The sequence below is a fragment of the Trifolium pratense genome, linkage group LG3 (genome assembly GCF_020283565.1).
Source record: "Trifolium pratense cultivar HEN17-A07 linkage group LG3, ARS_RC_1.1, whole genome shotgun sequence".
In the NCBI taxonomy this organism is placed as follows: Eukaryota; Viridiplantae; Streptophyta; class Magnoliopsida; order Fabales; family Fabaceae; genus Trifolium; species Trifolium pratense.
The window spans coordinates 14,246,167-14,262,119 of record NC_060061.1 but is presented as its reverse complement, the minus strand read 5'-3'; the positions used below and the strand labels follow the sequence as shown (position 1 = coordinate 14,262,119).

General features: G+C 31.4%; 3 protein-coding genes across 4 annotated transcripts; 2 read left to right on the top strand and 1 right to left on the bottom strand.

Annotated features, from left to right (window-relative positions):
- Positions 1–935: 935 nt before the first annotated feature.
- On the top strand, positions 936–1,782 carry LOC123916204 (60S ribosomal protein L44). The gene is made up of 4 exons (XM_045967601.1): positions 936–1,082; positions 1,160–1,339; positions 1,427–1,501; positions 1,588–1,782. Exons 1-4 carry the CDS (start codon positions 1,080–1,082, stop codon positions 1,645–1,647), a joined length of 318 nt encoding a protein of 105 aa, XP_045823557.1. The 5' UTR covers positions 936–1,079; the 3' UTR covers positions 1,648–1,782.
- Positions 1,783–6,474: 4,692 nt separating this feature from the next.
- LOC123914615 (ethylene-responsive transcription factor ERF098-like) lies at positions 6,475–6,867 on the top strand. Its single transcript, XM_045965811.1, has one exon. It carries the CDS (start codon positions 6,475–6,477, stop codon positions 6,865–6,867), a length of 393 nt encoding a protein of 130 aa, XP_045821767.1.
- Positions 6,868–8,454: 1,587 nt separating this feature from the next.
- On the bottom strand, positions 8,455–14,826 carry LOC123916854 (glycerol-3-phosphate acyltransferase 9-like). 2 transcript variants are annotated; one of them, XM_045968420.1, is made up of 14 exons: positions 14,730–14,826; positions 14,561–14,599; positions 13,802–13,969; positions 13,267–13,324; positions 12,600–12,718; positions 12,229–12,328; positions 11,325–11,420; positions 11,130–11,226; positions 10,763–10,850; positions 10,587–10,683; positions 10,332–10,417; positions 10,019–10,138; positions 9,828–9,926; positions 8,455–8,832 (listed from the first exon to the last, which is right to left on the bottom strand). In XM_045968420.1, exons 3-14 carry the CDS (start codon positions 13,921–13,923, stop codon positions 8,784–8,786), a joined length of 1,131 nt encoding a protein of 376 aa, XP_045824376.1. In that variant the 5' UTR covers positions 13,924–13,969; positions 14,561–14,599; positions 14,730–14,826; the 3' UTR covers positions 8,455–8,783. The 2 variants fall into 2 exon arrangements, with proteins under 2 accessions (XP_045824376.1, XP_045824375.1); XM_045968419.1 differs by having other exon boundaries at positions 14,561–14,801.
- Between the last annotated feature and the right edge of the window lie 1,127 nt (positions 14,827–15,953).

The window sequence follows — 15,953 nt, the reverse complement described above, 5'->3', positions numbered from 1 at the left end:
GCCTACGGTGTCGGAATGGCGTATGCGAGTAGAACAATGTAATGGTAGTCAAAAACAACATCGGCACGGGGACAACAAGGTGACAATGGTCGGATGGCGGTGTGCTGCAACAACGTGACGGTGGTCGGAATTTTCAATATAATTTAATTCATGTTTTCTTTCATTTTAGCCACATCAATATTTTATGTCTGAATATGTCCTTGACACACATTAATCTCTCAGTCCAAAACTAACCCACCACACCCCATGTCATCGATGCTTAATATATGAGCTACCACACTAGAGTCTACGCGAATATCTACTTTCTTGAACTCATACACACCCGTGTCATCTTCAATCCTTCAAGTACACCCCACAATTCAATGACACACCGGTACAAACATTCCTTTTTTTTTTTTAACAAAACCCGTACAACATTCTAGATTCTTCAAAATATAATTCATTTATTTTTATTTTTTTACTAAAACATAACGCTATTCATTCATTCAAATTGACAGAGTACATCAATCAAAATAATTACATATTCAAATTCGTTAAAAAGTAAAAAAAAACATGAATCTGCGAACAAGTTTACAACATCAGAGTTAATAGCATACAACGACCTAATGTAATCTACAATTGTTATGACAAAATTCAAATGTCGGGAATAGTCGTGTTTCCGGGTCTGCAACGTTGACGATGTTATAGTCATTGAATCTGCATTGAATATGAATCAAAGCAAATTTGCAAATATGAGCAAAACAAACAACTCCACACTGACATGAGATTAAAACAACATTAAACGAAGATAGAAATTATTATTTTTAATAATAATAAAATTCATTTATCATTATTTTTATTTTATATTTTAATAATAATAAATCATTCATTATTTATTCCCACACATCTTGAAACGAATCATCTCAAATGGGCCAAAAGTTTCAACCGAACCTACCCATTAAAAAGCCCAAATACCAACTGTTGCACACAAAACCCTAATTCACAGTCAACAACTTCATTCATTCGTATAAAACAGAATCCGCTTCTTTCTTCAACCTTCGTTTGTCCAGCCACCCGATCTCAAACTCCACTCCGCCACAATGGTAATAATCTCATTTTTCTTCCTTTTATCGATCTCACGTTATCTCAAATTAATTCAATCTTCTTCCTGTTGTTGCAGGTGAACGTTCCAAAGACAAAGAAAACATACTGCAAAAGCAAGGAGTGCAAGAAGCACACCTTACACAAAGTTACCCAATACAAAAAGGGTAAGGACAGTATCGCTGCTCAGGGAAAACGTCGTTATGATCGCAAACAATCTGGTTATGGTGGACAGACCAAGCCTGTTTTTCACAAAAAGGTACAATTACAACAATTAACCTAATTTTTTCACTTGTGTTTTTTCTTAATAATTAAGTAATCATTTTTCTGTGTTTGTTTGAATTAGGCTAAAACTACTAAGAAAATTGTGTTGAGGCTTCAGTGTCAAGGTTGCAAACATGTTTCTCAACATGCTATTAAGGTAAGTTTTTTTTTTTTTTTTTATGTAGTGTGATTTGTTGTTTGTTTGTGGGTGTTGTGGATAATGGATTGTTTGTGATTTTGCAGAGGTGCAAGCACTTTGAGATTGGTGGTGACAAGAAGGGAAAAGGAACATCTCTGTTTTAGGTGGAAAAAGGATTTTGCAGTTTCACTGTGTTTTTCTTCTGTACTATCCATCTTTGGTTTATTAATTTTGCAGAAATACTTTGTGTTTGAAATTTTTGTTCTGATATTTCTAATGACTACTGGTTTATTACTTTACTTCATTTTTTGCAATGCCATCATGTTTTCGTTCATTCTGCTATATTGTTTTGTTGCAATGCCATCATGTTGTGCGTCGGACACCTGACACGACGCACACAGTTATGATTACACTGAATTATGCTCAAACTATTATCATTGTTGACGAGGCATTATCCCGAGTCATTATCCTTCTTGTGTCTGGTGTTTGTGCTTTGTAGACCCTAGTTTTTTAGTAGAAAGTGAAGTAAATTACCCATAATTAATTTTATTATCAATGATTTTATAAGGTTGAAAGTAGCACTTTTCATTTTTAGTTCTAGTTACAAAGTTCTCTTAAAATGTTAACTCTCAAAGTGGAGGAATGGTGCAATAGTTCCTGCTATTCTTATGTCTCTTAAAAGAAATGATTTTGAATTCTCTAGTTTGTGTCTTTATCTACATAGAACCTTCCATTTTGATTAGAAACAGAGAATTTCAACCCATAGTTATACATGAAAGTATAGGATATGTCGATTGTAATGTTATGCATGAAAGTATAGGATATGTTGATTGTAATGTTGCATTGATGGCTAAATTATATGTAGTGAAGTTAGTAGTGTTTTAGTGAAAATTACAGTTGGCCAGTGTAATTTTTTGTTGTGTGAAGTTGGCCCTTTATACTTAAAAGTGTGTATAATGTTGGACTCATCTTCATTCATCATCCACTTTTATTGGATGAGATCAATGAGATATACATGAATGCATGACCATTAAAGGTGTACTAGAAATTGAAATATTTCACCGACTACGGTTGGATTTGGTGGAAGATGTTAGTATCTCACAACATTGTGAACTAAGGTTCAAATTTTGGTATGGTAAAGTGGATTTGTGGGAAACAAAAAGAAATTAGGAATATGTCAAAACTGTTGGAGCCAATTAGATAATAAAGGTTGTTATAATATTAGATAAAAAAAATGAAGAATTTCATGTTAAATATGATGTTATTTTGATGGACTATAGATTTCAACTGTTACTTGGATCTAAACATTTTTTTCATTTTTTAACACCAATTCACACTTGCATTTCCAGTTCTCTCTAAGGAAATAATTGAAGCATCACAACTTAAACATGTGATAAGAGTTTCATGAGTATCTCATTCATTATTACTATTAACAGTGCACAACCATCATTCATGGCTTCTAATGCTTCGATTTGCTGCTCACAATTTCCGTTTTTTTTTTTTTTATGATATGCTGCTCACATTATTTGTTGAGTAGTTTTGGGTCAGACAATTCAACAAACACATTGTAGGCAACAACAATCAAAGAAAATTATCATGTTTAGTCATAAGAACGAGACACCTTATCAACATAATTGTTCAAATAAATGAGTTGTTGGACTCGGGTCGGGGCTGTACATGTATAGTTGTTGATTATATATGGAATAAAATTAAAATTAAAATCATCAAATTAATGGAAAAGAAAAAATATATAAATCAGTTTCTTTGAACGTCTCTGTTTTTGTGTCATTTAATCAACAATATATTCATGCTCTTCAATTTTGTGGTAATCATTTGTTTTGTAAGGAATTTCATCAATAATTTCATATGATTTAGGTGACTTTTATAAGTGGTTCATACGGAAAGAAAGAAATGGATAATAGGTTGTTTGGTAATTAACAAGGTGGTGTCAATTGATCAATTGCTTGTTAAAATTAAGATTCAATCAAACCTTTGAATTTTAGAGTTTGAGGTGAGCATTGGCCTGTCCAAGTTTAGGGGATAGTTGGAAGTAGGTTTCATCAGGGTTTTTATGGCGGCATCATCTTCCACCTTTGGTTCAGATTCTAGTTCTAAAACATTGGAGTCATCTTCAATCAACAATAATAGGAATTTTCATTTCTAATCTTTGGTGACAACCCAGAAATAAAACAACTAAGAATTGCATCGAGTGGTAATCTTAAAACACTCTTGTGACGTTGAAATTGTTTATGAATTTTCTGCCGTCGCTAAATGTGTTTGTGACGGATATTTAACACATTAGCGATGGATTCCTTCCCTCTCTAAATTTGATTTTTCTAGTAGTGTCATGCATTGACGTTATGGCTTATATGCAAAACATCATGAATAATTCTCTACTAATCAAAGCTACGCTTGTGCCTTAAACTCACAATCAACACCAAACAAATTAGTTATTCCTTCTTGTCTCTCTTATCTTTTGTCTATGTTATGTGATTGATGTCATGGGGGGGATCAAACGGCTTGTTTTGATTTGGATTGTGGTAGTTGTGGTTAAGGTGAAATAACAATAATAAAAAATAAATATAGATAGAGTGAAGAAATTAAAGTGCGAAATGATAAAAAGGTTGTAATTTCTACAATTTTTTCTTCCTAGGTTCTCTTCATTAAAATTAATTATATTTAAAACGTGTTAGAAACTAAATATAAGATAGTATCTCTTTCGGTTAAAATTCAAACAAGTTTATTGATATTGTTATACAAACAACATACTATAACATTTGAATTTTTTATTTTTTTTCTTTCTAATTTATCGACATTGTTATGTTGAACTCTTTGCCCGGGTTTTGAACCGGAACCCGAGACCTTACAGTGTGTGAGTTCTGAACTCAAAAATAAAATTTTAAATATTGTTGTGACCTTAATCCATAAAAACTTTTAGTAAGATGGCTAAGGCAAGATGACAATATAATGATGTAGTGTTGTATTTGGCATGTGTGTTCAATTTCGGGTTCAATATCTTGTTGGCCGAATTCAAACTAACCCGCTTATTTTTAAGTAGAGTTGATTTAAATTTGGAGTACATCAAAAATATAATTTTTTTTCTGAACACATTTCAATTAAATTTTATTTCATCATATAACATATTTTGATTTTTTTGATTAAGATTGATTCAACCAAATACATGAAAACCCTAGTGAGATGGCGACAATTCAACAACAAGGTGATAATATAATGATGTACATTGTATGCATGTGTATTAATTAATAAATAAATACAAAGAAAATGTTTTAATCTTTATCCCTTTTGTATTGTACTTAACAGACGCCGCAATTGAAAATTCTAGAAATAAGTTACATTATTGCTATTTTCTATCTATTGAAAGGACTTGGGTCAGTGTTATTAAATTTAGTCTTGTTATTAGTTCGACTAGAATGACTATTGAATTTTATTTGGGTTCATTTAATTTTGTTTTTATTTTTCATTTATAAAGAAAAGTGCATAGTTGTATCAAGGAATTCACTAAAATTAAAGTTGGTCTTTTTTTTTTAAAACAAAAATTAAAGTTGGTCTTAAAACTCAATTAACGTAAATTTAATTTTTGTTACTCCACAATATTTTGTCACTTTCATGTTACTTTATTGATTATTTTAATAAGAAATTTTAAAATAGGTAAGTTCGGACAATTCTTAACTAAATTTTATTTATCTTGCAGTCAAATTTTAGATTACCACCCTTTTTCATAGAGATCAAAAAGGTTAAGAGAGAAAAAAAAAACTATAATTGAAATTACCTAATCACTAGTATTAGTTGTTAAGATCCTAATTTGATGTAATAAAGTATGAAAATGAGTTTATAAGTGTGAAATATCACCCCGCTCTATCAAGCCATTCAAATCAATGTTCAATTTTGGATATGTGGGGTGTGTTCAAAGTTCCATAGTGAATGAGATTGAGAGAATACCTAAGAAGTAGTTTATAAGAATTTTTTTTTTTTGTCATGTTAACTTGTGCCGGGACTTTGTTTGGATTGATGAAATATAATGGAATGGAGCGGAGCGGTATAAAGTGGAGTGGATTGGAACGAAATGAAATAAATTTTTCATTCCATTATTTGGATATTTTAAAAAGGAAATAAACAAAATTGAAGGTAAGTGGTGGTATTGGATGAAATCTATTCCATCGTATTCCATTTCATTTCATTATTATTTTACAAATCCAAACAATGAAACATTATTCTACTCCATCCCGTTCCATTACATTCCATCTCATTCCATCAATCCAAACATAGTCAAATGACACATGTTAAGCTACCTAAAAATAGAAATATAGCATTTAATGATACAAAAAATTTAATGTTTAGATAATTGAATACACCACAAGTTCAATAAATGTTTTCCACGTTTATCTTCTTAACATGTATCCTTATAATATTGGTACAAAATTTTTACTACCGTTAACGATAACTAATCTTCGAACCGAATTTTTAGCATATGCATAAACTAATTCTATTGCTGATATTTGAATCAATATCTTAATTAAAACCTACCAATAATCTGCAGCAAATTCGAATTGGTCCAACTTTAACAAAAATAATAATAAAATTATTAATCTGATCATTGATACGCGCATTAAAGTTTGATCACCTCATATGCACCTAAGCGGAGAAAGACTAGAAAAGCACTAAATGTTGAATTAGTTCCAAAAATCAATATTTCCATACCACAAAACTAGTGCATTTTTCCTGTCCACATATTTCATTCTAGTTCATTCAAAAACATATAAGCCTAAACACAAATAGAAGAATCAAATTTATACACATCAATGAATCAAGTCAATATATGCATCCATCTATTGAATACAAAAAGACATGACACATAATTTCAAGACATGAGCTACCTATATATAAATAATACATGTCATTCATAATCATTTCAAATGTTACTAAAAAAAGTGCAACTTAAGAAACTAACCAAAATTTTGTCATTAAGGGAAATGGAAGAGGCAAATAAGAAGGGAGATGAAGAAGTTAGGTACCGTGGTGTTAGAAGAAGGCCATGGGGAAAATTTGGGGCTGAGATTAGGGATCCAACAAAACCTACTGGAAGACAATGGTTAGGAACATTCGACTCAGCTGAGGAAGCTGCGAGAGCTTATGATTGTGCTGCCATTCGTTTGCGGGGTGCTCTTGCCATTCTTAATTTTCCTGATGAATATTATTTTCATCTTTCTTCTTTATTGTCGTCGTCATCGTCATCTACTTGTGCCATTGCAAGCACTTCGTCTACACAACATAAGGAAGTTATTGAGTTTGAGTATTTGGATAATAAGGTGTTGGAAGATCTTCTTGCGTCATCGAAAGAAGAGAATGAAAAGAAGAATTATTAACATTAATCTACACACTTCTCCTAATGACATGTAACAAAATTTTACACTTGTTTCATGCCATTTTACCCTCAACATTTGTGCAATATTGCACGACAATTTACTATCAATACTTCAAACTTTTTCTTAATAGGTAAACTCGTGTCTTACATTGTTTTCAAATTTTAGATTAATCTCCTAAAAAATCTTAGTTCGACATTCCCTCATTGGGTCTTTTAGGAGTTTTTCATATTTTTGTTTTATTATTATTATTATTATCATCGAATAAATTGAGGGATAATGATAATAAGGATGTAAGCATCACATAGAAAATAAACTTCAAAAATACAATTAACTGCAGGATTTATAATTTTCATTTTCATATATAGTAGTTAAACCATAATAATATTTTATTAAATATTATATATATATCCAAAATAATTATACATTAATGAAAGATCACATAACTAAAGAGAAAGATGCATGAACCTTTTTGTATAAAAAATAAAAAATGCATGAACCTATTTCATGTTCTTGAAAGACTTCTATGAAAGGGATGTCTTCTAGAAAGGTCTAGAATCCTCTTCATGTACATTGATAGAGCATTATGCATTGAACACGTGCCAAAAATATATCTAATTGGACTTGAATTAACCTATGTCGCAAAACAATTTTTTTCCCAATCCCTAACTTCTTGCGTTTCTTGCGTGCTCCCTGAATTTTTTTTTTTATTAAAAAAACTCTACTTGAATTTTAGAACTCGAACTATATATATTTTACACGTTCTAGTTCTAGAATCGAGCACCCCCAATACATATATAAAATTTTAGAATTTTACACATTCAAGTTCTAAAACTCGAGCAGCCGGTTGAAATTCTAGAACTTGAACAGTCTATTTTGAATTCTAGAACTTGAAAACTATTTCTACCGAGACAAATCTTAATTTTAAGGTTATTTACATTGTTTCAGATATTGATGGTCGTCATGATTTTTTCTTAAATGTGAAGCTAGACATTGCACCTAAAACCGTGTATGATCTCAAATATTAGATAGGAGTAGTGTTAATGAGGAAAGAAAAACAATGTCCTTGCGTTCAAAAAAAAAAAAACGCCCTTTAAAACTACGATTGTTGATAGGTGTTTCACGGACCTAAATCGCCTATTGTAACTACTTTACAGAGTTTCATGCATTAGACGATCTCGGCCATAGAAAAATAATTTAACAGCACTAATTCATCTAATTCATCTTTTTTTTTTTTGGTTGCACTAATTCATCTAATTCTATTTGGTCTATTTTACAATTTAAATTTCAACTGTTTGTTTGTTTGTTTCTGATTGGACAGTCGACAACAATTATTGCGTTAATGCAGTAATCTATTCTTATCGTTTCACTTCGCAAATATTTAAAATATACCCTCTAAACTTCACTGAAAATGCACAAAATTAAGTTTGTAACTTGGGCAAAAATATACAAGGAAACACAAGGAAAAGTTCAAGAAAATTATCTTCCTTATTTTTCAGTTTTTTTTTCTTCCCACTGGTGTCTTTTATATAATAGGTAAAGAGTAAAAGCTATATAAAAATGGAATAAATAACTCACGAAAAAGATATGTAAAAGGAACAAATTACTGCCAACTTTCTTTTCCTGCCTTAGCTTATGTACCAAAAAAACAAATTCCTGTCAATATGTTTGAATGAAGGTTCAGATCCAGAGCCCCATCAAAATTAATCATCCATGAAAAATCTAGCTCCTATTTTTTTTTTGACATAACTCCTATTCGTTTATTTGTACAAGAAAATGACCATCCTTGCAGAATTTTATTGGCCAACATTTTTTGGATGTATGCAAAATGAACCTAAATATAAATAGTGGCATACAATTTAAAAGAAAAAGAGGGTTGGAGAATAGCAGAAATAAGAATAATATACAGAAGGTGTAAGTCATTTTTCTTCCAAGCGCCGCAGCACCGACTCGGCAAAGTTCTGTTGCCTACAAATGAGTTATAGCCAATATATTCAACATGACACATAAGAATTAACTAAAGAAACTAACACATGACAGTAGAATGTAAATTTCTAAGAAACAGCATTAGATGCATATTGCAGCATAAACATTTATTTATTGAATATGTTCCTATAGTACTTAATCAATCCAATTTGTAATGTAGGGACATTGAATATGGTTAAACACTAACATTATATTTTGACATTGACATAAACAGAAAAGTTCAAGTTAAGGGTGTACACGTGTAGGGTTGAGTCGGTTTAGGGCAAATTCATTATCCGATTCAATCAAAATTCACCGGTTTGGATCGAGTCAAAATCAGTTTTCTGTCAAACTCGAATTAACCCAACCCATTGATGAATGTGTTGGGTTGGTTTGGGTTATAAGACATAAATATTTTGAAAATTCCAAAATATTAATCTAATGGGTTAAACAGTGCACATGTTAACTTTTCCCAAATTCTATTACGAGTAATAGACTAGAGATTCCATAATTTTAAAATTAAGCACATGAATTAAAGTGAAACATTTCTAAATTCAACACAGAAAAGTCTTAAATTACATAAACAAAATTATCTAATTTTCAACGGGTCAGATTAGAGTTCGACACGAATTAAAAAAAAAAACACACACACAGAACCAAACATTTGTGTTGAGTTGTTGACCCATATCATGAACACCCGTAGTTAAAGTAACACATTTAATACAACAAACAAATAATCTTTTTTTTTTTTTTTTTTTGCATAAAACTAACAAATAATCTTATTCATGCAAACAAAACAACTGTGACCAAATACTGCAATCATCAGCAAACAATACTCAAGTGAAAATAATATAAGCGACCACACTACTGAGTAGAGCCCATAACATGTTAGGAAACCAAAACAACATAAAAATTATAATTTCAATAATAACATTTATATTGCAGGCAATATATGACAGCACAGTGGACACTCAGAAAAATTAGGAACTTGAACTTACTTTCTTTCTCTATGCTTTGGACTAGGACGAGAATACTTCAGATATCCATCCCAAGGAACCATCTTAAGGCCAGCACGAGTTGAGATTATGTCTCTAACCCTGCATAATTAAAATAAAATAGACACAATTTCCACACTTAGACAACACGCAAACATAAGCCTTTGTATATGTTGGGGATCAAGATTATTTACCTTTCTGCAAACTCGATGGGTGTCTCTCCTGGCTTCAGATTTTGTGGCTCCAAGTACCAAACATCACAAACAACAGCCCAAGATGTCATTAGCTGTAACAAATGTGTAGTGAAAGATTGCCTGCAAATGCATGAAATGCAGAATATCTATTACATCAATAAACAATGTAGTGGAATAAGTAATCATAGTTGTCAATTCGGAAAGCCAAAAACCCTCCATAGAGTGTCATAGCACTGCCTAAAACCCTCCATAGTAATGGCCAATATTTGAAAACACTGGAAATAAATAGTAATTAACATGAGAAACATCTTACTTTCGACTATTCCAAAAAGCATCGACAAAAATTTTGTTGTACTTGATTGCAATTGGGCATACTGTGCAACCAAGTTCAAATGCACCCTAAACACCATTAAAAGTAAGAAGGATTCAGCAAAGAGAATAAGAACAGGAATATAAGAGAAATCAATGTGTGCAAAATAACAGAACAAAAAAGAAAAAGCTATTCCATAAACATGATAACATAACTGCTGCATTTTATATCAACTGCAATTGCAAATGATTCACATACCTTCTTGAACATGACTGTATAGTGATTATTTACACATGTTCCCTCAGGAAATATGAGAAGAGGATTGTTGTCAGTTCCCTGGACATGGTCCCTCAATCTAGAATATGCAGAATCATATAAGTAAAGAGGAATTTTGGAAAAGAGATATATGTTCTAGTATCTTTACTTATACTAACTTTCTTGCCACAATCTCTCGATCCTTAGCCTCAGATCGATTGAACCAGATACATCCTACACTCTCCAGAATGGTGCTTTGCAACAATCCTGCACAATACATATAATTTAAATTTAAATAAAATGCATAATTAGTTTAGTGAAGATAAATTATGACAACAACCCAACATCATGAAGCTATTTTTCAAATCATCTATTTAGACCACCTAACAGCATATGATTGAAGTACTTATCCCTATCTATATTTATCTAAAACCTTTTAACTTCAATAACACCAACAAATGCTTTGATCATAAAGCTTCTCATCCATGATGAAGACACATGATCTGTGTATTAAAATCGTACTCTATATACTCTCTATTTGCTTACCAACCCATCCAGGATGCTTCTGCATAATAACAGCAAAAGCGGTCATCTGTTCTAAGATAATGAAATCAATCATGGAAGTGTGGTTGGCCACAAAAACCTGTTAAGAAAATGAAGGGAAACATTAACTTGTGAATAATTACATTTATCTTAGCTGAATAAGGAAAATATGACAACATTAATATATGTTGGACAAACCTGTTTTGGTCTCCTGCTAGGCCTTGGCCCATGGTACTTGACAACCCCAGTCCAAGATGCAACAAAGAAACCGCACATCATCTCTACCAAAGACCTCTGAAAGAAATTAACAATTTTCAAATACATTTAATTTGATGAAACCCAGCAAAGGGATAAAAAGCGAGAGCATGATCACAATACATTGCATGACTAACAAGAAATATGAAAATTACTTGTATTTTGTACTACACTCCATACAGCATCCATTAATCAAGTAAATTATTACATAGTGGACAAGTTTAAATGGTGCCCACCATAAAAAGACACCTTCTCCACAGGTGGTTTTCATTGTTCAAGATTCTACCAACTCTTCTGTAGTCTAATTGACCATTTGATTTTTAAATGCAGCCATTAAACAATGTTCTCTTTCCACAACTAACCTGGCTTTTAATTGGATATTGATATTCTTATTGCAAGAAAAAATACTTCATTTTTTGCAGTAAAATGAAAACAAAATGTATGGCGAATGCTATATTTTCCCCACCAGGTGAGGCAAAATGAATTGAAACCAGATAACAGATACTTAAAACCAAATGAAACTAAAACTTAAAAGTCGTGACAGTAGGCAAATAGAAGTACACAAGGATATACCAAAATATGGACATCAACCTGAAGTTATACACCTTTTTCTTAAGAAACAATATTAGTGTATCAATATAGATAATCAGCTGATAGATATAAGTTGAATAAAAAAACAATTAAATTCTACGAGGTCATTTATATTTTATGCTGTTAGAACGATCATTAGCAGTAGTTTCAGTAGTAGTAGTGTGTAAGAAAAGAGAAAACAAAACAAATATTGATTAAAAACATAAAATAGGGAGGAAAAAAAATGGAATGAATCAAGAATAAGTTGAATATGCACCTCAATATTCCTCCTCAGCTTGTCATGTCCTTTCAATAGGAGGTGCACTGGAATGAAGGAGGAAAGAAATATAATCCATCCTATTGTTAACACAAGAGCCCTGCAGGATCAATTAGGAGAGCATCAGTTTGCCAGAACAGATGACAATAAAGGAACTCGTTAACAAGCAGCAAAATAAGACAAAAAGGGCAAAATACAACAGGTGAATTAGATAGTGAAAAGTGAAAGTTCAAATTACATCCTAAAAGTAATATTTTCCTAATATATTGTCAATCTTAATGCTTAAGACAATCTGAAATCAGCTAAGCAGACCCTATAATAGCCAAACTTAATAGTAGCAGTAAGATGCACAGTATCAGGAATAAGCTAACCTTGTAGGGAATATTATCAAATATCGAAGAAAAACTCCGAAACACCACAAAGGAAACAAATAAATATTCCAATTCCATGGTTCTGGAGGATTTGACTTAAAACATCTTGTGAATGAGTCCTGGTCCAACATAAAAGTTCTGAATGTGTGAGTAAGAGTAACCATCAAAGCGTAGCCAAGACAGAAAAAGAGACACATATATATATATATATATATATATATATGAAGTCCCATTTACTTTGAGAAAACATTTTCTATTTTCATTTTCTAAAAACATGTGTTCAATTTAACTTGTTAATAAGTTGCGAGACTTGAAATGAACCATTGTGATCGAGAGAAGATAAAATGCCACTTAGAGATTATGCATTTTGAAAATAATGAAAACAATTTTTTGGCATTTTCATTGTTGCCAAAAAACAATTGTTCACTTCAATAATCTAGTATCTCCTTGTTAAAAGTAAAATTAACACAAACTTTAAGAAATAAAAGTAGAAAATGTTTTCACAAAGTAAACAGGTCTAAGAGTTTAAAGGATGGAGAATTCATTATGTTTGACATAAAGTTCTCTCTACATTACAATACTGTCATTACAATTGGCTCTCTAAAAGATAACTGCTGATACATAAAAACAGTAGAACAATGAATAAAAGATGAAGGAAAAAGCTTACATCTACAATAGCACCGGCTGCCTCAGATAATGTAGGAGAAATATCGAGCAAGTCATGCCTGAAAGAAATATCCGGAAGAAAATAGAAAACTATTAATATCAAAATTACAAAGTAAATTATCAAATTAATCCCTGACTCTGTAGGACACTCTCAAATAGGTCCTTAACTTCATGAATATTTAAAAAAGGCCTCTGACTCTATTAAATTGTCAAGTTGGTCCTTATATTTAACCACTTACTATCAATTAAGTCCCTATATTTTACAGCTTATTATCAATATGGTTCATATGTTTATCAACTTATTCTCAATTTAACAGAGTCAAAGACCTGTTTTGAAATATTCAGAAAGTCAGGGACCTATTCGGGAGTGTCTTACAAAGTTGGGGACCGATTCCGTGTTTACTCCAAAATCACAACTAAAACTCCATACTTCAAAAAGATAAAGTGAGGAAAATACTACTTCTTCATTTAATTTCTCACTTATGTTCTTTATCCAAATAGCAATACAAACAGAATATGGAAGACAAAAGACATACAGGCGAAGCTTGCCACAGGGTTCTTGTTGAATGGCGGCTCCTGAAGGGAGGTAATCCTCAATGTTGGGTCGATCAAGATCCAACTCAGAACTTGAAGACTTAAGTGTTCCAGTGCTATTCATCACTTCTTCCAGCAATTTGTTAAAAGGAAATGTGTAGTTTCAAATCCTGAAAATTGACCGAGGGCCTATTTAGAATAACTTATTTGAGTTTATAATTTTTTTGAAACTGTTTGGCAAAACTTATAAAAACAGCTTATGACATTTTTCATAAGCTTTTTTCAGCTTATTTTTATAAGTTCTCAAAGATATCTTATGAAAACATCTTATAGCATATACAAAAAAATAGATTATGTGAGCTTATACACAAGCGTTATCATGTTAAGTGATTGTTCTATAAGCTGTAAATAAGTTCTCTATCCAAACACCTAGATCTAGAAAAAAATTGTGGGTGGCGTGGCAGAGGAGGATGTTATGATCCTAATTATGAGGCTTCTCTACCCTGGAAGTAGAGTAATTGAATTTTCCCAACCATAATAACTAACTTAATCAATTATAATAACGGTATAGACATTATGAGTGCATCTTAGGGGAATTGAATTAATCAATTATAATAACTAACTTTGTTTATCTTGAATCATGCATGTAAATAAGTAAAAGAAAATATTAGATTTAGATTAAGCAAAAAAGAATTAATACGGAGGTAATTATTCATGCATGCACGAAATGTAGATGAAAATAGAAGAGTTAGGTCACGCACCAGTTGTTGCCGCCGGAAGTCAGAGATCGGAACTCTTCCCTGCCGGAGAGTCAGGCACGGCGGCGAGGCGAGATATTGATTGAATAGAAGAAACAACGATGATGAAAATGAAAGGTGTAGTAGAAATAAGAAGAGGAATAATAAAGTTGCAGCAGTGATGTAGTAGTACCTGTTTTTCGCGGTTCAGAAATCTGTTTTGACACTGCTAGAAGAAGACGACGCACTTTTGGAAGGTGAATTGAAAGTTTCTCTTCAGTGTCGTTCTCTTCCCTTTAAATTACATTTTTGCCCATGTAAATAAAGTTTAGAACATTAAAGCCAATGGATGATAAAAATTCAAAACCTTTTGATACTTTTTTCTGACAATTTTAATCGAACGTATGACAAATTTTTAAAAAAATCGTTGAATATTAATAGTCTGAATACATAACTACATTTTTTGAATTTTTATAAAAATTTGTGGAGTTGATCTACTCAATGAGATCTTTGAATTCAACGGTTGGATTGAAAAAATATAATGCCGATATCGAGTTATTAAGCGGAGTAAGTCAATGGAGACTTACTCCTGGAGTCAACAAATCCCTCTTCATAAATATAATTATTTATTTAAAAATGTAATTTTAAAAAGTTTGGATTATTTATTTATAATTATTTAGTTAATAATATTATTTAAAAATGTGATTTTTCGACTATCCATCTTCTATACACCAAATGCACAAAGAATCAACTCCTTGGTGAACTATATATATACCTTTATATGCCAAATTATTCCTTGTAGATAGACGATCAAGAAGTAGTTGCCATAAAAATACAATCACCATCGAGGGCACCCAACTACTCCACACCTTATCTAAAACCCCACATGTACCCAGATTCATGTAAGCAAAAATAATCTTGAAAAGATGTATATTTAGAGTAAAATTTGGATTAAATACATTAATTTTCTTTAATCCATTTTTGTTTACATTTTGAGTCAATGGGGAGAGTATATGATAGATATATGAATATAATGACCTATAAAAACTTATTATATAATGAGGTCAAAATCGCATAATCGAAACTTGGGAGGTAAAAATCGCACAATTGTCAAATTTGGGGAGTTAAAATCGCACAATTAAAATTATAGGGGGCAAAAACCGTACAATTGTGAAACTTGAGCGGTCAAAATTGCTTTTAAGCCTATATAAAATATTAATAGAAGATAACTTTTTTTATAAAAAAAAAACAAAAGATAACGTTTAGTTCTTATTATAGGATGCAAATCATATATCCATAGTTTAAAAAAATTAGTAAAGGAGTTAATATTTCAAATAAGAGTTAAAAGTGCATATTAATTAGAGTAACTCTTTTTTTCTTTTTTTTTTTATTTTGACACCAATTAGAGTAACTCTTT